This window comes from Pogona vitticeps, chromosome 8, assembly GCF_051106095.1.
Source record: "Pogona vitticeps strain Pit_001003342236 chromosome 8, PviZW2.1, whole genome shotgun sequence".
Lineage (NCBI taxonomy): Eukaryota > Metazoa > Chordata > Lepidosauria > Squamata > Agamidae > Pogona > Pogona vitticeps.
This window is the reverse complement of record NC_135790.1, coordinates 15285858-15312916: the sequence shown is the minus strand read 5'-3', so window position 1 is coordinate 15312916 and position 27059 is coordinate 15285858. Positions and strand designations below refer to the sequence as shown.

The following is a 27059-nucleotide window of genomic DNA, read 5'->3' as shown; positions in this document are numbered from 1 at the left end:
CCAGTCTGGTCCATGCAACAGTTCTGTTCCCAACTATAAAAGAATTAGAGCGCTATTATGTCCGGACGATGGAGTTTTATAAAATAGTAGGTAACAATCCTTTCTTCAGGCATTACAGTCAGATTATCCAGTACTCCTTCTTGAATGTGGAGTCTACATGCGGGCAGAATATTTCTCTGTCATCCTCATTGCTGCTCACATAAGCAAACAAGTTAAGGGCATCCAGAGGCTCTATGGGCTGCCAGCAAAGGCGTGTGTGAGTCCACCACTAGTGTTTCTATAGAAAACATTTTGTTACATCAGGAGAAGAGCCCCTGGAGTAATATTCTTCAGAGAATATGCCCCCCCCCCCCCGATCAGGTAAAATATATAAATGGATAACCTCTTTAACAAGTAATTCCTCAAAAAACTATGGTTTTAATCACCTGGCACAATATGATAGGTTTGCATTGCTTTTATTTTAGTAATCTGTAGAATGAAACCTCCAGTCTGTCCTGTCACTCCTTACAAGAAATGGATGGCAGAGGGAGAGGTACACGTTGGTATTTTAAACTCTTGAGTCGTCCCCCCACCTTTTGTTTCATATAGTTCTGCCCTCCTCTCCCTCCCTCCTCTCTCCCTCTCCCTCTCTCTCTCTTGGCAGTTCCCCTCCTGGCTGACTTGCAGGCAGAACAGTGCTGAATGTGCTAAATTAGGCCATTAGAGGAATTCATTTCTCTTTATTAGCCTGTGTCAAATCCTTTTTATTAGTGGCTGAAAACGACCTCTCTTCTGCAGTAAAATGTCAGGCCAGTTCAGCCCTTTTATTTGTTCTGCGCTGACGAGGATCAAACTTTCCCTGAATTAGTGTAGAAAGATTTATTTCCTCCAGATTTTGAATGGCTTAAGGGAGAGAAAGAGAGAGAGAGAGAACTGAGAGAGCACAGAGCAATATGTGCTGCTGAACCTCAGTGCAGATTTTACCAAGTTAGGGCTATTCCAAATGATTTATTTTTTAAGCACTTATTCAGGCTAGTGCTGAGCTAGAGCAAATATCTAAATCCCATCCTCAGATCATGAAGGTTGGCCTTGGAGAAGGGAGTACTTTTCCCATGCGATGTCTGCATTCAGTGTCTACATTGTGGTTTCAATGGTTGTTTAGAACAGAGAATTTCAGCCGTGTCACTGGTATGACAAGCTGCATTTGCTGAAATCCCTCGTTCTGCACAACTATTAAATGCATAGGAGCCCTGTCCTCTTTTGCCCAACAATGTCCTATTCACCAGGACTTTAGCTTATAAAATTAGTGAAGATGTGAATGCCAGCTGTGGGAAGCAGGAAAGAGGAGTGCTTCCTCTTCAGAGATCTAGGAGTGTGGCACTTGGAGATCCTATGGACTTCAACAAGAGGGTTGTGCTGTTTGGGTCCAGGCTGAATGAAAAGTTGAGGTCTTGCTTTCAGGGAGAGAGTTTTAATTACAAAGCCAGTCTAAGGTATTTCAGCACCTGGATTGCATGGCAAAACGGCACATCCTCTTATTTCACATACTGAAGCTGATCCAAGTTGCAGTTGAGCAATAGGATACAATTGGCAGTGACAATAGGATAGCACCTTCCCTTACACCTGAAGACAAGTAAGTTCACTTGGGAGTAAATGGCAGGCTGCACAGCACATACAGTTCTGTCTTCTAAAACCTCACTGCTCCTCCTCAGGAACTACAACCTATGACAGCAGCCTCATTCTGCCTAATGATAGGGACAACCCTTGTTAGTGGCATCATTTACTGACAGTAACCAGTATACAGACCTATCTTACGAGGTTGTTGTAAGAATTACAGCAGAGGATATAAAAATGCTCTGTTAAAGACTAAGTGCTTATTGTTAGAGTAACAGTAGTAGTAATGGTTGTTGTCAGTTTTTCGGGCTCTTTGGTCGTGTTCTGAAGGTTGTTCTTCCTAACGTTTCACCAGTCTCTGTGGCTGGCAGCTTCAGAGGACAGGAATAGCACTCTGTGCTCTGGTGCAGTTTATTTGGGAGTTGAGTATTTATAGCTGTTGGATCAGCTTGTCCTTTTCAGGAGATGGGTGATTATGGTGATCATTTGTCGTGGGTGTATTCTTGTCATAAGGAGGAGAGATTATCTGTCACTGTGATTGATGGGTGTCGTTAGCTGGTCTTTTGTGTGTAGTGATCACCAGTCCTTGTGGATTGGTAGAGTTTGTTGACCTTTAGCAGGCTGTATTTTTCAGTGCTGGGAACCAAGCTGTGAAGGAGGAGTCATCAGTGTGTCGTCCTCAATGATTCAGACTACTGAAGAGGACTGGGAATGTGTAGAGGGAATCTTGGTGGAGATAGAGAAAGATGAGAGAGAGGAAAGGAAAGCATTGGATGTTTGTTTGGCGGAAGACAAAGGAGAGGAATTAAATTTAATCGTGTGAGAGGAGGATATAAAAGAGGGAGAAAAAGTACGAAATTTCAGTGTTGTAATGGGCGAGAGATTAAGGGAGACGAGAGACCAAGCTGTACAGGCAGGAGGTGAGGAGGAGTTAGACAAGTTCCTGAAACTTACATGGGAATTTCCGAACCTGAAGACCAGCAGGGGTTTGCTCCCGGACCCTCCTATAGCTAAGACGGGCAATGAAAGACTGGAACTACTAGAATGGACAGTAGTGGTCTACCCCTGCAACCAGCGTGGGGGGAGGAGGATGATTTGCCCCAGTCCCTCTTTCAACCAACCACCACGCGAAGGGGACTGGGCGAGACACCCTTGCTGTGGTACGGTTTGCATGGTGCAGAGCACACCCTTATGACCAATGACGGATCAGGAGCGCTTTGATCTGACCCCGATGTAAGGAGTGACATTTTTACTCCCGATGTAAAGGTTTGCAGTTAGAAAGTTTTGCCAGAATTGAGCATGTTGGACCCATTTGAAGCAGTTGATGTTGCAGTTGGAAAAAATAAAAAGGACTCTCTTAAAGTTTTGAAAACACCTCCTACCTTTATTCGCGCTCAAACAAAGGGACCGCCTTCGGCTCAAGGAGAACCTGATTAGACAAGCTTTGTTGAGTTTTAAACTTTCTTTCTTTCTTTTTTTTTTTTGTTGAAGCTCTGCTGTTGTTTGTGGATTTCAATGGCTTCCCTGTGCAGTCTAATGTAATGATTTCTGGTGTTGTCTAGTATTTCAGTATTTTGTATTCAGTATCATGCCCAGCTTGTTTTAGGGCATGTTTAACTACTGCTGATTTTTCCGGTTGTTTTAGTCTGCAGTGTCTCTCATGCTCTTTGATTCTGGTGTGGATGCTTCATTTTGTGGTTCCAATATACAGTATACCTGGCCACAACTGCAAGGTGTCCGGTATACTCCTGCAGTGGTGAGGGGGTCCCTTCTCTCCTTTGCTGACTGTAACATTTATTGTATTTTTGTGGTGGGCTTGAATACTGTTTGTAGGTTGTGTTGTTACAAAAGTTTCCCCATGCAGTTCATGACCCCTTTGATGTATGGCAGAAATACTTTATTTGTGGATGGTTGTTTTTCCTCTTCAGTTTGGTGTTGTTTTCTTCGTTTGATGGCTCTTGTGATTTCATCTTTGCAGTAGCCATTTGCCTATAGTACAACGTTCCGTGTCTAAATCACACTGGCCATGTGATCACGGAAAGATTGTCTTCGGACAAACGCTGGCTCTATGGCTTGAAGAGCGGGATGAGCGCCGCCCCCTAGAGTCGGACACGACTGGACAAAAAAATTGTCAAGGGAAACCTTTACCTTTACTTTTTTTAGTAATATTAAAATTATTGCAGATGTGATTCTTTCTCAAAATCTGCAAGACCTAGATATTTCTAATTTTGTTTGCATCCTGCATATTTTTAAAAATTAAGAAAGCCGAGCCACATAGAATAGAAGGGAAACAAAATTCTCTAGCCACATTACTTGTGATAGAATGAGTGCCTTTTAACACATCTAAGTATCACCAATCCTTATAATAGTGACCAGTCACCAACATATGTAAGAATGGTTCTTCACCATCTGACCTGGCCTTCCAGGTCAGATGGTGTGACTAAGGATAGGCTAGGTTCCAGCAGTTTCTCTTTTATGAGGGGAGGGGGAGTACCCTTTGAGGTTGTAAAAGTAAAAATAGAGTTATAGCATTGAAAACCACTTATATTGCGGACTTGATGTCCAAAAGATAACCTTTGCTAGGTAGTCAGGCTTAACTATATGGAAGCAGATTTCAGAATATACCCAGTGTGATGGGTTCCATTTTACTAGCCTACATGGATATGTCCTCTGGGTGGAACATAAATGCCTCACTACCTTGTTGAAGAAACACAACAAATAAAACAAAGTCATCTCAAAATATTCAGTGTCTCCTATAGTGAAGACTTTTGTTCAGGTAAAGGTTAAATCCCACAATAAGGGAAAAGCATATTTCCTGCTATTATGTTTTCCCTGCGGGCATGCAAGTACTTTGCTATCTGACTTGCAAATGAGGCTCATGTTTCTCTCCCAGTGATCATTCACAAAAGAAAACCAAGCTAATTTGCCACAAGTGATTCCGTGAGGCGAGCTCGCATATCTTTTGCTATTTCAGGAAGTTCTAGCTCTAAGGATAATCTGACTTGATCATGTTTGGGGGCTGGGACAGACAGACTCACACTGTTATCAATGGAGATAATAATGTTGAGTTTAAACTAGCAAAATCCAGGTTTTTTAATTTCTTATGCAGCGATGAAGTTATCACCTCAGGATAACCCTAATCTGCCAGTTTAATCTTCTTCAGGAAGGTAAAACAGACACTTCCCAGCTGTGCCCCCTTTTGTTTTTTGGAGGTTGACACATGGGCTGTAAATGTGATAAATGCAAAGAGAACCACCTTGTTCTGAAGCTCACTTTCCTTGATGTGAGAATGATACAACCATCCTTTCAATACCACAAATACACTGAAAAATCTGTGATTCCATTGGTGTGAGTAGTCCCTCCACTAATGGAAATTACAACCGTTTAGGGTTCCCAGATCTCAGGATGCCAGAGGGAGCCTCAAGGGATCACTACCACTTTCTTTTTCTCCAGGAGAGAGAAAAATCTCATCCTCAGTGGCAAGGGGGTGGGGGTGGGGAAGAAAGTTCAGTTTTCTAACACTCTGTTTCCACTAATTTACAGTCAGTGCCAGGGCTCACTGGCTCATTGGCATACCGCTGGTGCACCAAAAAGCCAAGAGTGAGTGGAATAGAAAGCCAGCAAAAATATGTTCCAGTACTCGTTGTGACAATTGGAGCAAGGAAGACAGAGGAGCAGTAGCACTGCAACTCAGGAGCCTTCTTGTTACATGAGCACTGGCAGCAGCAGTGCAGGGCTTGCAGGGGGACTCTTTCTGTGAACTGACAGTAAGCTTTCTGAAAGTCACAGCAACATAAGTCTCAGGAAAGCTTAGTTTTAAGTTAAGATAGCATGGGCTATAAGGCATAGCAGCAATCACAAGCAACCACTGCAGTTGTTGGCAGCATTTTGCTGACTACAGAAACAAATGTGGATTTTTTCCCCCTGGGTTGCAATAATACCTAATTAGCTAGATTTAACCAGGACTCTAGAACTATTTATTCAGATTACCTTTGTACTCATTTCAAACACCAGAGGCAGTTGCATCCTGCCCTGCCGTGAAGAAATTACAAATTCTTAATCTGTGAAATACATGAACCTGTGCTTTTGACATCTCACGTTTTGACTCTGAAATGTTCAGGAATGGGACACTATTAACCTGACAACCCTGCAATATTTATTTATTTTCTCAGTTGCTCTGGCCAGTTTGCCACCTGAATGAATGAAATCCAGTCAAGTTTTAAATACATTTTATTTATTCATTTAGCATGTGGTGAATAAAGTGCAGCCCTCCATATGCTCTTCCAGGTGCCACTGCAGCCGCCTAGTAGACAACACAGCCATTGGTGAAGAAAGCTAGGAGAGCCATACCATGCCAACCCATGATTTAGCACATTTACACCCCACTTTTCTTCATTTCTCATCTAGCGACAGTCTCCCTCCTGATTCATGCCTGCTTGGCTTTGGCAAGATAGCTGGATCATGTTTTTTATATGTCTCAACTAAAGCTTAGTTGTTTACCACCTATCTATAGAAAAATAAAAAATAGTAAGTGTGACAACCCCAGACCTACTGGGATATGCCACCGTTTCACTAAGCTGCCACCAACCATTCCCTGTAAGGAGTCACACAGACCAGGAATGGATTTTTAACAAACAAAGGAATAAGGTTTATTTAAATAACACACAGGGAAAAATAAAATGATCAAGTGAATAAGATACAGTAACGTGGCTTAGTCTCAATCATACATACACCAGTTTGGTTCACACAGAACACCTTTAAATAAAGCACAGACCCTGAACCTATCAGTTCTGGCTACCCATAAAGACACCTGAACCTATCAGGTAGGTACTGACTGACACACAGTAGTACCCTGTCTGACACATAGACTCCCACACCAGCTTCTTCTTCCCAGCTTCTTCCTCAGCTCTCCACACAAGCTCCACATATATATACAGTACAGCCCCTCCTCCTGATGTCCCACCTTCCACTCCCCATAGGATGGAACTTTCCCTCCAACCCATGACAGACAGGTAACATCAGTGCTGTATGTAACACCTCCCCTCTTTATAAGTTGTTTTGTAGGGGGAAAGCTAAAGTGCTTTTCACCAAAAAACAACCTGGATCCAAAACATACAAAAACAGTTATACATTAACATGCAATACCATACTTACTCTAGGATAAACATATCAATTAGGCATTTAAACATTTACCATTTACAATACATCAAGTTACCTTTATTCATACAAACCAAGCATGTTTACTAAACAAGTACATTTAACCTTTGGTCACCAAAATATATACATAGTCCATGTTTCTTCGCCGTCTTCATTCTTCGGGTCTTCTTGACAAGGCGTCAGCAACACAGTTCACTGACCCTCTGACCACCTTCACTTCAAAGTCATAGTCTTGCAGGTTTAAAGCCCACCTCATAAGTTTACTATTGTGGGTTTTCATTGTCTTTAACCATTGCAGTGGTGAATGGTCAGTGCACAGAATAAAATGTCTTCCCCAGATGTAAGGCTTGGCCTTCTGGATCGCGTATACTATGGCCAGGCACTCCTTTTCCACGGTTGCCAAATGTCTCTCACCTTTCTGGAGTTTCCTACTCAGGTAGGACACTGGATGCTGGTCACCATTTTCATCCTCCTGGCAAAGAACTGCTCCTACCCCGCTGTTAGACGCATCGGTGTAGATGATGAACTCCCGGTCGAAGTCTGGAGCACGCAGCACTGGATAGTTGATGAGGGCCTCCTTCAACCTCTGGAACGCCTCCTCACAGTCGCTGGTCCACGGGATGCGGTCATCAGCCTTCTTCCGCGTCAGATCGGTCAGCGGAGTCGCTATCTCGCTAAACCTCGGGATGAACTTTCTGTAGTAGCCCACCAACCCAAGAAATGATTTGACTTTTTTCTTGGTGTTGGGCCTAGGCCAATCACGAACAGCTTCCATCTTGGCCTCTAGGGGTTTGTTCACTCCTCCCCCTACCATGTGACCCAAGTATTTTATTTCTGGGCTACCCAGCTGACACTTGCTTGCCTCTTTGCAGGGCCTAGGCCAAAGCCCTTCCTCCCCTGGGTCAAAGTGCCTCTCCCTGGCTTTCTGGTCATCCCAAGCTTTCTTTCTGACCTTTTGAGCTTGCAGGGTCTCTGCTGCTAGCTCTAGGTTTCTCTTTAGGTCATTCATCAAGGTGTCTATGTATGTCACAACGTCTTGTGGGTCATCCTGGGTGATCTGCTCCCAATCTTGCTTGATTAAATCAAGTGGCCCTTTCACCCTTCTCCCAAACAAAAGTTCAAACGGACTGAACCCGGTACTGGCTTGTGGCACTGATCGATAAGCAAACAAAAGGGATTGCAGCTTCTGGTCCCAATTGTTTGGATTCTCTGCCAAGTAAGCCCTAATCATGCGCATCAGAGTCCCATTGAACTTCTCCGTTAACCCATTACTTTCGGGGTGATAGGCAGTGGTTTCCTTGTGTTTAATTCCACAGATTTGCCATAACCGTTTCATGAGCTTCGATGTAAACGATGCGCCCAAATCTGTGATTATTTCTGAGGCAAATCCCATCCTGGACATATACCCCACCAAGGCATCTGCCACTGTGTTAGTTTCAATGTTAGTCAAGGGAATGGCTTCAGGGTACCTCGTGGCATGGTCCACAATGGTGAGAATGAACCTGTTCCCCCTCTTTGTGGCCTTGGGCATAGGTCCCACAATATCCACCCCTATGCATTTGAACGGAGTGTCAATCACAGGCAAAGGGCACAACTTTGCTTTGGTCCTGTCACGGTTATTCCCCTGCCTCTGACACACATCACATTGTTTACAGAACTCCTTGATCTGCTTCCCTATTTCAGGCCAGTAAAAATTCTGTGTGATTCTCTGCTGTGTTTTGTTCACCCCTAAGTGCGCAGCAAACATGTCAGAGTGCCCCCTTTGTAAGATCATGGGGCGATACTTTTCAGGTACCACTAGCTGACTTCTGATCCCATCTCCCCCTTTTGAGATATTCCTCAGGGTCTCTCTATATAAAATTCCCTTTTTCTCACAAAATCTCACTGGGGTTTCAGGTGTTAGCTGGGCGTCTGTCACCTGTTCAAAACACTTTTGGAGAGTGGCGTCTGCCTTTTGCTCTTGGCCAAATCGGCTGTCTGTGGTTAAGGTTTCCACCACAGCTTCGGAACTACCCTCTGCTTCCGTCTCGGGCTCATCAGTACCCCCCTGAACTGTCCCCGTGGTGGCTTGTGAATGTGTAATCACTAGCACCCGTTTCACATGTTCAGCCAGGTCATTTCCCACGAGCACGGCTGCTGGCAGAGTCGATGAAATCGCTAGCCGCCAAACTCCCCTCCAGCCTTGAAAGTTCACAGGTACCTCAGCTACTGGCAGTGAGATCACCTGTCCCTCAATCCCTGCCACCTTTAGGCTCTCATTCGGGATTATATACTCCCTAGGAATAATATCTGGATGGCACAGGGTCACCTGGGAACAAGTATCCCTTAGCCCCTTATACTGATGGTCAAGTATTCCTACGTCCACCCCTGCGGTTTCAAACAACTGTGAATCTGTTCTCACTAGTAAGCAGCGCTTGACCTCCACAAGAGGACCATTTTCCCCAGCCTGATCAGCAGATGTAACTGTTCCAGATTGAGTAGCCATGGCAACAGGCTCCCTCAGTGACAAGGAGCTTTGCTCTGTCTGGACACAGAACACAGCTTTTGGCTTGGTTCCACTCAAATCATGAGGCACATTTCCTTTTAGCTGCTTTAATTTCTCACACTCTGAGATTAGATGGCCCTTTCCTTGACAGAAATAACATTTTCTGCTGTATTTTGAGTCTTTCTCATCTTGTTTTGGTTTTCCCTCCAAAATCTGAGGTCTTGGTTTCGTGTCTGAGGGCTTCCCTTCACCATGGGCCCCTCCCACTTGCTGGTTTTTTCCTGGTCCCTGAGAGTACTTGCTGTAGGTTTCTTTGGGTTTACCTACAGATTTCCCCTCACCTAAGGGCTTTCTTATCTGGGAAATAAAATCTGCGATCTCTGCTGCTTCTGCCACAGATTTCGGTTTCCTCTCCCTCACCTGGAACTTCAGTTCCCCATGCAGGACTGCATAAAACTGTTCCAGCGCTATCAGGTCTTTGAGCTGCTGGTAGGTCTCTGTTCCCTCCTGAGATAGCCATTTCTCTAGCAACCTCACCAGTTGGGCCCCCACTTGGGTAAAAGTCTGCTCTGGTTTCTTGGTGAGTGACCTGAATCTTTGCCTCAGCTGTTCCGCATTTATCCCATGTCTGGCAAACACCAGTTTTTTAAACTCAGCGAAGTCTTTTAGCAGTTCCTCTGGCATCTCTGCATAGACTTCTGCCAGGCTGCCACTGATTAAAGATCGCATAATGGTCATCTTCTCAGTTTCCCTTACTGAGAAGTCCACAAACGCTCTTTCCACAAGGGAAAAGAACACCTCAGGGCAATCCCCCTTGTGGTACACAGGGAATTTCTTCAGGTCAGTTTTAGACAATTGGCCCACCTCAGAATCCCTATTGTTATTATTGTTCTGGTTCATCAGTTCCAATTTTCTTAACTCAAACGCCATCCTTTCTTTTTCCAGAGCAATTTTCTCTCTCTCCCATTCAAATTGTCTTTGTTTCTCTCTTTCCCTTTCCTGTTTTTCTTCCTTTTCCCTTTCAAATTGTCTCTGCCTCTCCCTTTCCTTTTCCTCCATTTCCCTCACCCTCAGTTCATGTTGTTGGGCTAGGAGCATTTTTCTGAGTTCTGGGTTCTGTTCTCCCGTGCTGTCATCCTGCACTGAGCCAAATTCATCCTCAGAACCTTGGTCTACCTGGGGTTCCCTTACTTCACCCATTTCTGCCATTTGGCTTCGAGTCAAGGGCATAATCCCCCCCCAGAACAGGCTGCTTTCAAAAGTCAAGCCTCAAAATAAAGCGACCACTTTTTTTTCCCTCTCTTTTGCCTCAGAACCAGCCTTCTATAGATTGCTGCTGTTCTTTCAGCACTAACTTGCAACTGTTGCCAGCCAGAGTCCACCCCCCTCTGCTAGGCCTCTCAGCAGACAGGCTAGATCACTGCTACTTCACACAGCTTTGCCTCAGCTTTTTCCCGCCAAAACAGGTTGCCTCAGAGCTCCCTAATCTAGTCCCCAATCTGAGGTTACACGTTCTTCCACTAGCGTACCTCCCCGTGAGGTAAGCCTAGAAGATTACCTACGCGCTCTCAGATTGTCCCTGACTAGACCCCCCTTGCTCTGGGCACACTTGCCAAGGCTTTGCTGGACCACTGGACAACTGGACCAGTCGTATCCCACCGCTGCCACCAATCAATGTGACAACCCCAGACCTACTGGGATATGCCACCGTTTCACTAAGCTGCCACCAACCATTCCCTGTAAGGAGTCACACAGACCAGGAATGGATTTTTAACAAACAAAGGAATAAGGTTTATTTAAATAACACACAGGGAAAAATAAAATGATCAAGTGAATAAGATACAGTAACGTGGCTTAGTCTCAATCATACATACACCAGTTTGGTTCACACAGAACACCTTTAAATAAAGCACAGACCCTGAACCTATCAGTTCTGGCTACCCATAAAGACACCTGAACCTATCAGATAGGTACTGACTGACACACAGTAGTACCCTGTCTGACACACAGACTCCCACACCAGCTTCTTCTTCCCAGCTTCTTCCTCAGCTCTCCACACAAGCTCCACATATATATACAGTACAGCCCCTCCTCCTGATGTCCCGCCTTCCACTCCCCATAGGATGGAACTTTCCCTCCAACCCATGACAGACAGGTAACATCAGTGCTGTATGTAACAGTAAGTTCTTCATGGTTTCTGTGAATCACACTCCGGGTGATCCACACATGCACAGAGCCTCTTTGGAATATTCTAAAGCTTCTGCAGTCAAAAAAAGACACATTAGTACAAGCCCCTCCACCCCCAGTATATGTACCTTGAAGTCAATAGTCGATGCATCAACTCTATATGCTGCAGCTTTATTCCTCTGCAGCCTTTAGAATGTGGGTTGCTGACTATCAAGAGGACAACAAGAACCTCTGAGGCAAATGACCACTGCCTCTTATTATAAACAGCAATCTTTCTGTCCCAAGAACCACCAACAAAACACCACCAGAAACCATGACCGTAAGCTCAAGCATCACGTTTGACATTCCATCCGTCGAGATTGGATTGCCACCTCCTGCCCATGACCTGCATCCACCATGCATCCACCTGCATCCCGCCCATGACTCTGGCAACGCTTATCTGTGTGGAGGAATATCAACATAGATGCTTCGGTCCTGTCCATTACCAAAAGTGGGTACCATATATAATTCCTCCAACTCCCTCCAACGTCTCACACCATCATGCCTACATCAGTAATCCTGCAGAAAGAAATACATTATTACTCAAAGATGCCATAGAAGTGATGCCACCTCATCACACAATGCGAGGATTTTTCTCTCGCTGTTTCACAGTCCCCGAAAAGGACAAAGGCCTTTGCCTGATCTTAGATCTCAGGGAAGTGGATCAGTATGTCACCACCACCAAGTTTCACATGCTTACCCTTGAGTCCATTCTTCCTCTACTTCAAAAGAAAGACTGGTTTGTTGTCATCAGTTTACGAGATGCCTACTTCCACATTTCCATCAGTCCATCCCACAGGTCTTATCTCTGCTTCTAGCTCGGGGGTCAGCCCTATCAGTTCAAGAAGTTACCATTCGGACTGGCCACAGCGCCCCAGGTGTTTACCAAATGCATGGCCCTCGTAGCAGCATACCTCAGGTTAAAGGGTGTCCAAGTCTTCCCATACATTGACAACTGGCTTTTTGTCACTCACTCTTGCCACAAAGCTCAGTGCAACATGCGTTTCACAGTAAGTCTCCTTCAAGATCTCAGCCTTGCAGTAAACTTAGAAAAGTCTACCCTGGTACCTACCAGATGCATCCACTATATTGGTGCCTCTCTGGATACGGTACCCAAGGCACAGGCATTTCTCCCAGAGGACGTATGTCTCAAATTAATCTCTCTTCTCGATGCCTTCATCCCTCATGCACTGGTGCCCTCATTGATGGTGAATGTGTCCTGGGCATGATGGCCTTAATGATCTCTGTCATCCAGCATACCTACCTGAAGAAACCAGGCATGGTTTATAGCACTGTTCGACCCCCACTTTGACCCACCACATACTATCCTATGCCTCACTCCCAAACTTTCCACTCAAGTTTCATAGTGGTCCTGCAAGCAAAACCTGACAAAGGGATGACCAACAACCACACCCATGTGGATCCCTCTAGATCCACATCCAGTGGTCACAGAAAGAGGAACGGCTCCCCATCAATGAGCTAGAGGTCACAGCCATCAGCAAAGCCTGCAGTACCTTCAAGAATTGCCTCTGCCGCAAAATGGTACAAATTCCCACATACGACACCACAGCAATGTATTATATCTTCAAACAAGGCAGTACTCACTCCCCAAGCTTCTTGTACCTCACTGTGGGTCTATGGGAGTGGTGCCTCTCTCACTACTCACGGCAGTCCATGTAGCTAGCCAAAACAAGACCCTTGCAGATCTACTCAGCTGTAAGATATACCAGGCTCACAAGTAGGAGTTAGACCAAATGGTTTTTTTGGACCCGATGTACTCATTGGGGGGATACCCAAATTTGACTTTGGGTACAAATCAGAAATGCAGATGCCATTGTTCCTGGGCAGGGATCAGCAAGAATTCCCTCGGCAATGCTATTGTCAGACGTTGGCCCAGGACACTTACTTACCTATTTCCCCCATTCCCACTCCTGCAAAAAGCAGTCATCTGTCAGGACAAGGTCAATACCATCCTCATAGCTCTGTGGTGGCCACGTCAGCCCTGCTTCTTGATTCTGTATCAACTCTTATCCGAAGTCTACCACCTTCCTCATCTTCCTCACCCAAAACAGGGCTCAGATTCACCAACCAGAACTCCCAGCACTTCATCTGGCAGCATGGAGGATTCTACCTGCTTGATAAATGTCCTCCATTAGGCCAGGAAGACCTCCACCAGATGGCCTATCTTTATAAGCAGAAAAAGTTCCAGTTCTTCACTTCTTCAATAACCAGTTTACCAATTAATCGTTCTCTTCGCATAGTTTTACATTCCCTTCTCTGCCTTAAGTTCCGAGAATTCTCTCTGTCATAGCTTAGGGTATATCTCTCCGCTATTGTCACACATCAATTACCAACCTCTCCTGTTTCTCAATTCTTCAGGCATCCAATTCAAGTGTTTTCCTAAGGGGTTGACTCATATATACCCCGATGTCCGCTCCCCCCGCCTCAGTGGTCATTGACATTAGTACTAAGACAACTCACATGGGCCCCCTTGATCTCCTAGCATCTGCAGATCTATGCCTTCTAACATTTAAAACTGTATTTTTTGTGGCAATCACAGCCGCACAATGTTTGGTTGTGATAACGTTGATATCTTAGTCCATATGTACAGAGAACAAATAAAGACCTCTTAAGGTAACTTATAGTTTTGGTCCTACCCAGTCATCATAGAGAATGCCTTGTGAAGGATTTATTTTGCTGACAGACAGATAGACATGACAGTGCATGAGATACAAGAAAGACAGGAGATAGATTTTTATCTATACCTCGCTTTCTTTTCTCTTGTGAAACTAAATGAGGTGTACTTCGGTTCACAAGCTGTCAAGGCCATATCAAGAGTTTTTTTCTGCCTAGGGCAAGGCACCAAATGACAACCACACTCACTCAAGGCAATACTGTGTGTGTGTATATATATATACTATATCACTCTGCCTCATGGTTGGACTGCAGGCTATCTTTAAAGCAGGCCATGGCCAGATGACAACCATCTCTGCTTCACAAATGCCTTGACAAAGAGAGAAGTGGCCCAAATAAGAAAGAATATACTGTATGGAATAAAAAGAATTCATATCCTTCCGGATTAGTCTATCCTCTAACGTTTCTTTCTTCCTTCCCCCCCCCTTAATATTTAGCTTCCCCATGTCTTACGGTGTTGCACAACTCTTCCGTCTTGCCAGGTTACGATATTGTGCATTAGCCCCTTTTCTATCAGCAACAAAAAACTTAAATTCCTTATGGACTCATTCTGTTTGAGGCTGCCTCCGTGGGTGAAATGACCTGCTAGGTGGGGGAAATCAATAAAGCTACCACTCTATTATATTATTTTCTTGGCTTTCCTTACAAGTGACTGTTTTCTCATGATGAATGGACAATCCCATTCATAATAGGCAAAAAGCACACCAGCTGAGACAGTGTCCTTGTCTCTTTTATGCACAGAAAATAGTATCAATATTTGATAAAAGAAAACTTGTTGTACCTTTCAGTAGTGATACAGCGTATTGTATTTCTTTTACAGTGCCTGCAAGTTTGAGTTGTTTGCTTTACCAACTAACAAAACTCTCACTGAAATTAGTAATAAAAGTATTTATATTTTGCTACTATTCTCCCCATGTTGACTGGTAAGAATATGACAAGTGCTAAGGAGTATTAATGATACTAAAAGTGCCAGCACAATACCAATGATACTAATATGAGAAGGCACTGACTTTCAAAATTGTTTTTTCGCATTTCTGGATCCAGCACTTATTTCTCTTGTATGGTCAGCCATACAGGCCAATGTGCTCCTGTTTTAAAGAATAATAGCTATCAATTATGTGTGACATTGTATTAGGGAAGGAATGTGTATGCTATTTATTGCACCAGTCAAAGACCATGGCAAGAAAGTACAGCTACAATCAGTCCGGCTGACATAAATAACAGTAAAAACAGCTAAAATTAGGGCTATATATATAAAATAAATATGCATGTATGTTAGATACTTTTAAGTCAATACTTTCGATACCTTTGAAACAATACTTATGAGATAGATTAATCAGTTACAGGTGGTATTTCACTGTGATTATATTAAGATGCAGTACATTAAAATTTGTGTGTTCATCAGATTACTTTCATGCTGACCATTTCACATTTTTCAGGGATCTAATAACACTTAGGTCAGTTTGAGCTCCAATGTCTAGCATTCTTTGTCTAAATATATTTTTGATATCATTACTCCTTAAACTTGTATTACTCCATAAACTTGTATGAAAAAAATGTATTTTGGGAGTAATTTGGAAAATTTCTGTAACCAGCTGTGTTCATAGAGAGTTAACCTCTTTTCTGCTAAACAGATCTTAAGAAATCTCCTTTTCTTCATCTGATTAATTTTGCACCAATAACTGACAGTGCTGGCATTTTGTACAGCAATCGTTCCCATACGCAGTTCCACTCTAATTAAGCAGGGTGATGTAGATTTTGAGGCTCCCAATATCATTGGGAGCACAAAACGATTCTGAACTCTCTCAGTATTGGAGAGGAAAGCAAAACCCCAGATTACAGCACTGAATATTGGTATTGGTATTACCTTTGCCTTGAAGATCTTTAAAATTGGGTGTAGTGTGCCTGGAAAAGTAAAATTCAGCAGTCTGTTCAATGATTGCAGGCAGGCAGCTGCTTTCAGTTCACTTCTCTTTATCTGAAAGGACCACGATCCTATAGCTTTGAAGTTTATGAATGGTAACAGTAGGATTTAACTTGCTCCAGTTCTTTTGCATTTCTGTTCCACTTATATACTTTTTTTAAAAACCAAAGACTGTAACTTTGGATTTGACATTATTAATGTTTTCTACATGGTGGACTCCATGATTACTGCAGATGGTGACGGTAGTCACGAAATTAAGAGATGCCTGCTTCTTGGGAGGAAAGTGATGACAAACATAGACAGCATCTTAAAAAGCACAGACCTCACCTTGCTGACAAAGGTCCGCATAGTGAAAGCTATGGTTTTTCCAGTAGCGATGAATGGAAGTGAGAGCTGGACCATAAAGAAGGCTGACTGGCAAAGAATTGATGCTTTTGAATTGTGGTGCTGGAGGAGACTCTTGAGAGTCCCCTGGACTGCAAGGAGAACACATCTATCAATTTTGAAGGAAATCAACCCTGAGTGCTCACTGGAAAGACAGATCCTGAAGCTGAGGCTCCAATACTGTGGCCATCTCATGAGAAGACTCCCTGGAAAAGACCCTGATGTTGGGAAAGTGTGAAGGCAAGAGGAGAAGGGGACGAGATGGTTGGACAGTGTCACCAAAGCTACCAACATGAAGTTGACCCAACTCCGGGAGGCAGTGGAAGACAGGAGGGCCTGGCGTGCTCTGGTCCATGGGCTCATGAGGAGTTGGATGTGACTTAACGACTAAACAACAACAAATGTTTTCTACACAATAAGAACTAAATCGTTTTAGCAGTCTTCTCAGTCCAACCTGTGTAGTGGACGATAAGATAATGTCATCTGCATAAAGTAAAATATTTACAGACCTGTTTAAAATTTTGGATATATGGAAGTCTTGATTTTGGAGGGTTCTGATGATATTGTTTATATAAAAATTGAAAAGAAATGGGGCTAGAATATGGCTCTATTATGTTGAAAGCTGATCTGAGAGAGCTTGTATGATGCCAGTACAGATCCTGAGACTGGTTTCAGAGTAAAGAGCTTTCATTAAAGTCAGCAGCCTCAAATCAATGTTGGGATCAAGCATTTTCTTCCAGAGCTATCACCTGTTTATCCAGTCAAAGGCTGTCAATGAAGGCAGCATAAAGCTGCCCACTTTCCCTCCTATATTTAGTTTTCAAGTGGTGTAGGATATAGCAGTTATCCGATGTAGATCTCCCCCTTCTAAATCCCGTTTCTTCTTCAGACAGCAAGGAGGGCCCAGTCCTCTGTTTTTTGCAAGAGGTATTTTGCATAATTTTTTTGCTGAGAGATCAATCAGGCTGATGGGTCTATAGTTCTTAAGAGGTTTTTTTTTGGTCCCCTTTCTTTTGTATTGGTATAATTATACTTAGTTTCCAACCTTTTGGAACACATTCTGTATTGTTTATCTGTGTAAAAAGACCTGCCATGAATATGGCCCACCAATCTATGTCTGTCTTAAACAACTCAGGTGGGAGAAAATTCTTGCCATTTTTCAGTGACTGGATAAACAATTTTTTCTCAGAGGCAGATATTGGGGGCCATGGTGGAAGGTAGTTGATATCTGGTGCTGAAAGTTGCCTGCAGAATGTTCTTTCTGCTCTGTCCTCTTTAAATAAGTTTGTATAGTAATTTTCCCATGTTGTGGCTGAAATGGAAATGTCAGGTACTGATTTTGTTTCTCTAACCTTACCAGCTACTATGTGCCAAAACTGGGTTGCATTTCTCGTAGTTGCTGCTATCTTGAGACCTGAACAAAATTTGTGCTGAAACTCAGATTTCTTCACTCTGATCAGTTGTTTATAATCACATTTCAGTTTCAACATAATGCCCTGTTGTCTAAGATCAGTTGTAAGATGTAATCTATGAATCTGCCTTCTAAGCTTCATCCTTGCTACTCTACATTCTTCATCAAACCAGAGAGTCTTCAAGGGTTTTACTTTATTTGACCTTGAGTTAGTTAGTAGAAGGGGTCTCAGATAGTCACAAAGATCTTGGTATGCTTGCAGTACTGAGTCAGCATCAGAATCAGGCTTTGAAATAATATCAAGTAGTATCTTACTCTTGTTTGAGTTGTAGAGAGCATTTATTTTGCTCACATTTACTTTCTGCCAATTTAGTCTTCTTTCTTGATGAAATTTGGACTTCTAACCATTTATCTGAGCCTGGAGCTAGCCTTAAGTCTGACTCTACTGCTAGTTTCACTGTTAGGGGTTGATGGTCACTATCCTCCCTAATATTAATGGTTATCCCAGAAAATAAATGGGCCTTCCCTCTTGAAACACAGATGTAATCGAGGATACTTTCTGAATATGTATAGAAATAGGTGAATGAGTGTACTGAGTTACATCCACTGAAAACTATAATCTGTAGTAAGTTGTCCTAAATAAAATTAGATCTGTGTTATTTATCTTTCTCTCTCTGGATTTCCAATAATGTAGATCTGGAGAGCCTGAATATCACATAACTCTGCAACCTTTGGCAGTGAAGAACCCATCATGGTATTGAAATTGCCTGGTAGTATGATCATGCCACTTGGGAACCTGGAGCCCAACTCCTCCAGCAGATATTTTAGCTGCAGCCAGATATTGTATAATATTGGGAGGATTGGGGATACATAGGCATTTATCATAATTATCACTGCACTGCCTGTGACAAGTTTGACTGCAAGGAGGTTAGGTACTGGAGCTGACAGTTCCCCATCCCACCATAATCAGCCCTCCAAAGGCTCTGCCCCTGTTTTTTGTTCTGTGTGCTGGTTTGGCCTATGTTATGAAACCTGGTGTGTATGTCATATTGTTAGCCATAAGCCACGTTTCTTGTAATCGTGTGCTTTGGACTTCCATCCAGATATGTTCCACGACAAAATACCAGCTGACCTATTGCAGCCTTTATTGCTGCCATTTTTTTTTGGCCTGAGATGCCAGCTCTTTGGAATTTCCTGGATTGACCTGTTGGGAATGCTGACATGTTGGAATCCTGCTGATTGAGCAGTCAATTTGTGTGACCTGGATTTTGCCTCCGCACCCTAGGTGTGTCAAGTGCCTTCTCCAGATACTCAGTTTTGTCATATTGTGGGCCTACTCTGCTAACGTTTGATACAACTGGGCTTATTTTGTTCCCTGGCATTGGGAACGCAGAGCTGACTGGAAGGGAGATGGAATGAATAATAATTGGTTTTATTGGTGATCCTATTTCATCTCATGACAGTCCAGGAGGCTGAGGACTTTCTGCTAGTTGTTATATTTGATGCTTCTTTCCTGGGGTTCCTATGTCCAGCTTGTTGACCATTTGGTTGATTTCTACTGTGGCTTTTTCTATACCTGGATCAGGTATTCTGCCCTTCCCCATCCCTATGTTCCCTGGGAGTCTTGTTTCCTATTCTGCATGGAGTACCTCCTGTCATGCTCTGAGTGTTGTTGGCTAGACCAGGATCCTCTATAGTCCATAAGCAACTTTTATATTTTTTTTGTATGTAGTAGTGCCATAGCTGATTTGCCTGTTTATCAACTGGACTCCTGTGGATTCCTGCTTCAAGAACATATCCAAAATCTCTGAATGCTGGTCACTGGAGGAGTCTGGGGAAGTATTCTGCTGTACATTGGAAGTTTCCACCCTCTTACTTGTTTGCATCCATCTCAGTTCCTCTGTGATCTGTTTATCACTGTTATGAACTTTGTGGGATAAGTGAATTTATTGGGGGTCATCTAAGTCAATTAGATTCTTGTGACTGTTGGATATCCCTGTTGGGCAAGTTTCGGGATATGTATTTAGATGTCCATAAATAGTCTGGGGAGGAGCTATGGTCTCAAAATGTTTTGAAACTATTACATTGGATTTAGCAAAGAGATCCTATGTCAGGGAAGGAAGTTTTGAATAGCCACAGTGGCCGTTTGCTCATTGCCAAAAAAGGAAGGAATAGGTTGCCGCAAAAGAAGCGGGGGGGGGGGAGTCACAGATCTGTATCAAAATATTTATTCATATGCTGATCAAGGCTATAAATGCAAATTTGGGAGGGGGAGAGAATGCTATAATTGAAATATAAATAAAGTATATCCCACCCTAAGAAAGACTGTGATCAAAAGGTTCTGATCTTAGGGCCCTGGCTGAAGTCTCAAGGAGTTTTTCTGGTTCTTCAGACAGGGAGACAGATCTTAGGGTGAGTGACCGAAGAGAAAAAGAAACTTTGGATTTTGCTTGTAAAATATCTTTAAAGCCTGGGAACCCCTCTCCACTCATTTCATAGTGGCACCAAAGCTCACTGGCTCAGCATATGAGCGTGCATTGCTCTTGCTTCTCTTGCCTGACACACCTCTTGTGGCGATCCAAGGGCTCTCCCCTGTGCCATCACAATACACTCGCCTCCTGACCTCGGGTTTTGGCCCTGAAGTCTCAGCTGCTGATTGGCAGCTCTAGTGACCGAGGAATCTCTGTACTGCTTAGTCTGCTGTATAGCTGCTGCTCAGTGCTCAATTCTCTTCGTTCTTCTTCTTCAACCAAATTTGATTGGGTAGTGCATCAAAAAAAAAAAAAGTTGGGCATGCCGTTACCCCTAAAATGGACTGGTTTTGTTTTCTCCCTTCCACTTCCTAGGATTCCATATTCCACCTGAATACCTGAGTTGTAGATCTGCCCCTTTTGTTAAAGGGTTACAAAATGCTGCTATCTCCCTCCTCCCACTGTGTGCACTTTAATTCTCTCCATAACACTGAAAAGGAATTTGTAATGTGTGCAAAGGTTGGGGGTGCGTTGCTGAACTCCTACCACCTGGCATTACTGCTCGGATTATTAGTTCCTAGTAATTTAGTGCACTTGCGCAGGGTCGATTTGTGCCTTTCATTTCTAATTGATCTAGTGGCTGTTTAAATGGCAGCAGGCATCTGTTGAGAGTGGGAAGGTTCATAAGGCGAAATAATTCATAACACCGCCTGGAATTTGCCTTTCATATCCCTCAGCTAAGCCTCGGCAGGGCTGGCTAAATTACGACCAGGGAGTTTTCTCCCCCTCGTATTCTGCTCATGGCTTGAAGAATCTTGCATTAAACTGGGATCAGTCTAGATTAGACTGTAATATGCTGCAGTATTAGTGGCTGCAAATGAAGACTTATACTGGAGTTTAACCCCTTCACCCGCTTTTCTCTTTGTCTTCGTCCTGGAAGGCTTGGCTAATCCGTTGGTTCCTCTGATTTGTTGATGTGTATAATAGATCTTTCAGCTCACCAGACTCCTGGGATAGCTGTAGCACTGAGCATTCAACTTAACAGGCTTTAAAGAAATTAAAACACACTGGCTGTGATTACATAAAGCATGACTTTCAGCCCCTCATGAAATGGACATATGTTTTCCCCCATTTTCCACATATGTGAAGGCAGAAGGGAAATGTGATATCTGATATTATGTTAGGCCTGTGCTGCCAATCTCAGCAGCTTTGTTGCCACATTACAGTAAAGTGGTTTGGAACGCCTATTTTACTCACAACATACCTCTTACCCTTTCAATGTGATTTAGTACAGACAAGTAGCAAAAAAATTGCAGGGGTGGTGTTAGGAAGGCAAAACCTGAGAATGAGCTGAGTATTGAAGGAACTGGCCAAAGCACTCTCACAAACATCGTCTGTTTTCTTAAAATCATGGGAAATGGATGAAATACTGGATAACTGGAGGAGGGCTAATGTTGTCCCTTTCTTCAAAAAGGAAGGACCTGGAAACTACAGAGTGATCAGCCTGACATCAATCTCAGGGAAAATTCTGGAGCAGATTATAAAACAATCACTCTGCAAGCACCTTGAAAACAACGCAGTAACAACTAGAAGGCAACATGGGTTTGTGAAGAACAAATCCTGCCAGACTAATCTTAGCTTATTTTTTTGATCAGGTCATCCCTGTTAGAGATGATGGGAAGGCTGTAGACATAATATATCTTTACTTCATCAAAGCCTTTGACAAAATGCTCCATGATATTCTGATCAGCAAACTAAGTGTGGACTGGATAGAGCAACTGTCATTTGGATACACAGTTGGTTACAGAATTGTACACAGAGAGCATTTGTCAGTGGCTCCTTCTGAAACTTGGAGGAGGTAACAAGTGGGGGTACCACAAGGCTCAGTCCTGGGCCCGGTGCGCTTCAACATTTTTCCCAATTACTTGGATGAGAGGGTGCGGGGGATGCTTATCAGATTTGTGGAAGACACAAAATTGGGTAGAATGCCATGGAAGGCAGAAACAAGATTCAAAAAGATCTTGATAGACTCAAGCACTGGCCTGAAAACAACAGAATGAAATTTAACAGAGATAAGTGCAAAGTTCTCTACTGGGGCGGGGGGGGGGGGGAATCAAATATATAGTTGCAAGATGGTGGGTTCTTGTCCCCAACCTTGGGCCTCCAGATGTTATTGGACTTCAATTCCCAGAAATCCTGGCCAGCAGAGGTGGTGTTGAAGGGTTCTGGGAGTTGTAGTCCAAGAACATCTGGAGGCCCAAGGTTCGGGACCACTGCTGTAGATTACAAACTCAATATAAGCCAATGGTGCAATGTAGCTGGAAAAAGGGCAAGTGCTGTTTAAGGCTGCATTAACAGAAATATAGTCTCCAAATCCCATGAACTACAAGTTCCCTCTGTTTGGCACTGGTTAGGCCTTGTCTTGAGTATGGTTTCCAGTTCTGGACATCACACGTTAAGAAGGATGAAAAAAAAAATTGGAATAAATTCAGAGGAGGTGCAACAGGGATGATCAGGGGACAGGAAACCAAGCCCAAGAGGAAAGACTGACAGAGCTGGGCATATTTAGCTTTCAGAAAAGAAGACTCAGGGGTGATACGATAGCACTTTTCAAATAGTACTTGAAAGATTCTCATACAGAGGAGGGGCAGGATCTGTTCTTGATCATCCCTGAGCTCAAGTTAGAGAGAGACGGATTTTGGTTGAATAATGGGAAAACTTCCTAATGACTAGAGCACTACAACAATAGAACCAATTACCTTGGGAGGTGATGAGTGCTCAAACAGTGGAGGCACTGAAGAGAAAATTAAGACAGTCATCTGTAAGATATATAGTGGTGCCTCGCATTACGAGCACTCCGTTTTACGACAAAATCGCTTTACGTTGAAGGTTTTGTGATCGCAAAAGCAATCACAAAATGATGTTTCCTATGGGGGAATTTCGCTTTGTGATGATCGGTTCCCTGCTTCGGGAACCGATTCTCGCAAAGTGATGATTTTTGGCCAGCTAATCAGTGGTTTCAAAATGGCCGCCAGGTAAAAAAAACATGGCTCCCGCTCTTTTCTGGGACGGATTCCTCGCTGCACAGGCAGCGAAAATGGCTGTGCTATGGAGGATCTTCGCTGGACGGTGAGTTTCAAGCCCCTAGGAACGCATTAATCAGGTTTTAATGCGTGTTTATGGGCTTTTTAATTTGGCATTACGACGTTTTCGTAAGACAGCGATTTCACTGGAACGAATTAACGTCGTAATGTGAGGCACCACTGTACTTTGATTTGGATCCCTGCTTTAAGCAGGGAGATGGAGTTGATGGCCTTATAGGCCTCTTCTAACTTCATTATTCTATGATTCTATGACAGCCAAATGAAGTGCACTGTCTTAATTGGATCTTGCTTACTTATTTTTTCTTTTAAACCTTGTGTGCAATAACCTTAATTTAGGGAATACGCAATGTATGAAGCAAGATTGTGCCTGTTGTTCTGACACCCAGGCTCCACCCCTTGATCATGCGGACTTGGTTAGAGACTTTAATAGCATCACAGATTTGTACACTTTAAAAAGAGCACAGATTACACTAGCGTGGTTTAATGTGTAATGTCAGAGAGTGGCTCAAGAGACTGGAGTTCAAATCTCCACTTGGACACTGGGTGACCTTGGGCAAGTCAATTTCTATCAGCCTGACTTATTTCAGAAGCAGCTAAACAAGCCTGCATGCATATAGCTTACATACACACAGAGCTAAACCCTACTGCTGATCCCAGGCAGAAGATATGCACGTGTAATGTCAGTATTTAGAGTAAGTTTCATTAATTCATTGTTTCTACTCTAAAGGGGATTTAACAATCCTGGACAGGTTTAGGGCAGAAATACAGAAACATAGGAAGTTTTCTTGTACCGGGTTAAAATTTTGGTCCATTGAGCTCCATATTGTCTACACTGATGGGCAGCATCTTTCCAGTCTCAGGAAAGATTCTTTTCGCTTATTCTCTGTTAGGCCATTTTAGAGAGAGAGCCCAGGACTGAACTTGGGAACTTCTGCATTGCCAAGCTGTGCTATGGTTGGGTGGTTCAGTTTCATAGCAGATCAAAACAAAAGAAAAACTGAGCAATATCACCATAATATTATTTCAATGTCCATGCCTCCTGCGGGGTTTCGAGAGTTGTAGTCCACCGAAATAACACTTCTGAGCTCTGAACCTGATCTAAACTGCTTTCTATTAATGAGAGGCAACTGAGATTCACACCTCATGCCTGCAAAGCATCAAGTCAGTGTTGCTCCTAAATAAGTGGATGTAATGATTTCTTCCCCGGCACCCCTACTGGGCTGTTCTTTCACAGTATTTTGTGGAGACCAGGAATTCTTCATTCCACAGACAGATGCAAGCAAAGAAACTAAGAACACTGAAATGACAAGGGAAGCAACCGTGGGCAGCTGACATGGATGTAATGTAGTGCTGTGCAAAACTGTGCTGTCCATGGGATCATAAACCTGATCTTGGTGACAATGCTTATATCTCTGAAGTAATCTTGCATTTTCTTTACCTTCAGGCATCCTCTCTTTCCCCTCCTGACCCTGCTGTTTGAGAAATGTGAGCAGGCGACGCAGGGCTCAGAGTGTATCACTTCTGCCAGCTTTGACGTTGACATTGAGAATTTCGTCCATCAGCAAGAACAGGAGCACAAACCATTCTTCAGTGATGATCCTGAGCTGGACAATCTGGTAAAGCTTTAACCTGGGCTAGTGGATCCTGTGAATAAACCTTACATGGAATGTTTGCTTGTGCAGGCTCTCCAGATCCCCTTCTCCCAACAGGAGGTTGGAAATATAACTCCAAGAATCCTCCTTCACCCAGCAATGCTGGCTGGAGGGGATTCTGGGAGCCAAAGTCCTTCTCCCCCAAAAATTATATTGCCAAGCTATGATCTAAACCTCATCCTAATTGGATCATATGCTCTAGCTGAGCTTTGAAAAACTACTTTTGTTGCTGGGTTGGGTGGGGGGATCTTGGGAGAAGTTCCCTGGAAGTAATTTTTTTCAAGCTCTACAAGACTCCGAGGCATCTGGGCGAAGATTAGCACTAAGAAAGTCCTGGTTCTGATGCTCTAATAATTTCAGGAACAGAACAATTAAGGGAAAATTGCATGTATCCTATTTTGCATAATAAAACCTTACTGTCTTGAATTTCCAGCAGTCATTCATGCTAGAAGTTTGCACAGCTGTTTGCTCTGGAAGAAGTGAAGGTCTCTTACATCAGAGTCATTTGGGAAGATGGTTACATGTGGGATTGACATTTTTTAAAGGAAGTAACTAATCTAGCAAGTGAATATCGCTGCCTAAGGGAAGAAAGCTTCTGACATTAAGGAAGTCTCTCCATGTAAAGAGAGTGAGAAACCATCCCTGTGATAGATATCTTATATTCATGCTTATGACTAAGTTTATGTCTATATACATTTATGGCTTGTAGTGTGATAAAATATGATAAGAATCACCAACCCTCAAGAAAATGGTCTTTATGGCCTTTGTTTCACATGCTTATAGCCCATGATTTTATAAAAGGCTGGGCAACAAAGCTAATATTAATTGTGTGACAGTCCCTTAAGTTTCTATATCACTGCTTCAGAAGAGCAGCCAAGGCCCGCTACTGAAAAAGGAGGCAGGACAGAATAGGGTATGGAGTTGCACAGAACTTGCAAAGACCAAAAAACCAAACCAAACCAAACAAACATGAATGCCTAATATATACCTGTACAGATCACCCGCCTACAACCATGTTCCCTCCACTTGTACTGTACTACAGCTCCAATCATTCATGTCCAGAAAGGTTAGGACAGTACAAATTGTAGTTAAGTACAGCCAGAGGACACCAGGTTGAAGAAAGCTAGTAAAGATGGCAGTTCAGAAATTTCCAGTGGGATATAGTCGTGCTTATCTGTTGCTGGAAAATCAACAGAGAGTCTTATGACATCTGCATGAGTTTTTCTTGCCATAAGCTTAGATCAAACAAACTTGTTAGTTATTAAGGTATCCTAAGACGTGGTGATGAGGGTTAAACCACAGGAGCCTCTGTGCTGCAGGGTCAGAAGACCAGCAGTCGTAAGATCGTATCCATGCGACAGAGTGAGCTCCTGTCGCTTGTCCCTAGCAGTTTGAAAGCATGTAAAAATGCAAGTAAATAAATAGGTACCACCACGGTGGGAAGGTAACAGCGTTCCGTGTCTAGTTGTGCTGGCCACTTGACCACGGAAACTGTCTTTGGACAAACGCTTTGGCTCTATGGCTTGGAGACGGGGATGAGCACCGCCCCCTAGAGTCAGACACAAGTGGACTAAATGTCAAGGGGAACCTTTATCTTTACTAAGGCCCTTCGTTTGTTTTGCTGCAATTTGGAAATGTTTACTATAATAGAAATTTAAAAAATTTTCTTACATCTTAATGTGGTGATGAACACCATGATCAGGTGACCTGTGTGCCTGCCTATATTGGGTGCTGTCCAGTTGTTATCCAGGTGTTAACTGTCTGGAGACAAATTTAAAACTTCTGGTGTTGGTTTTCAGAGTATTTTATCTTTAAATCAGATTTGGATTGGACAAACTTCCAGGTAGAGGATACTGTCCTAAGGGAATCCTTCAAAGAGATTGTCTTCCATTAAGTAGGATACATGCCCACTTTAGGCTCAACCCTACCATTAGGCAGTTCGATGTACAGTTGGCTCA

At 43.3% G+C, this 27059-nt stretch overlaps 1 protein-coding gene across 10 annotated transcripts in view; it reads left to right on the top strand.

The window, feature by feature from the left end:
- PKNOX2 (PBX/knotted 1 homeobox 2) overlaps positions 1 to 27059 on the top strand; it is a 529964-nt gene that overhangs the window by 404279 nt on the left and 98626 nt on the right. For all 10 annotated transcript variants that reach the window (XM_078379795.1, XM_078379793.1, XM_078379794.1 and 7 more), the window contains one exon: positions 24894 to 25065. In XM_078379795.1, the coding sequence (XP_078235921.1) occupies positions 24894 to 25065 (172 nt within the window). The remainder of the gene's footprint in view (positions 1 to 24893; positions 25066 to 27059) is intronic.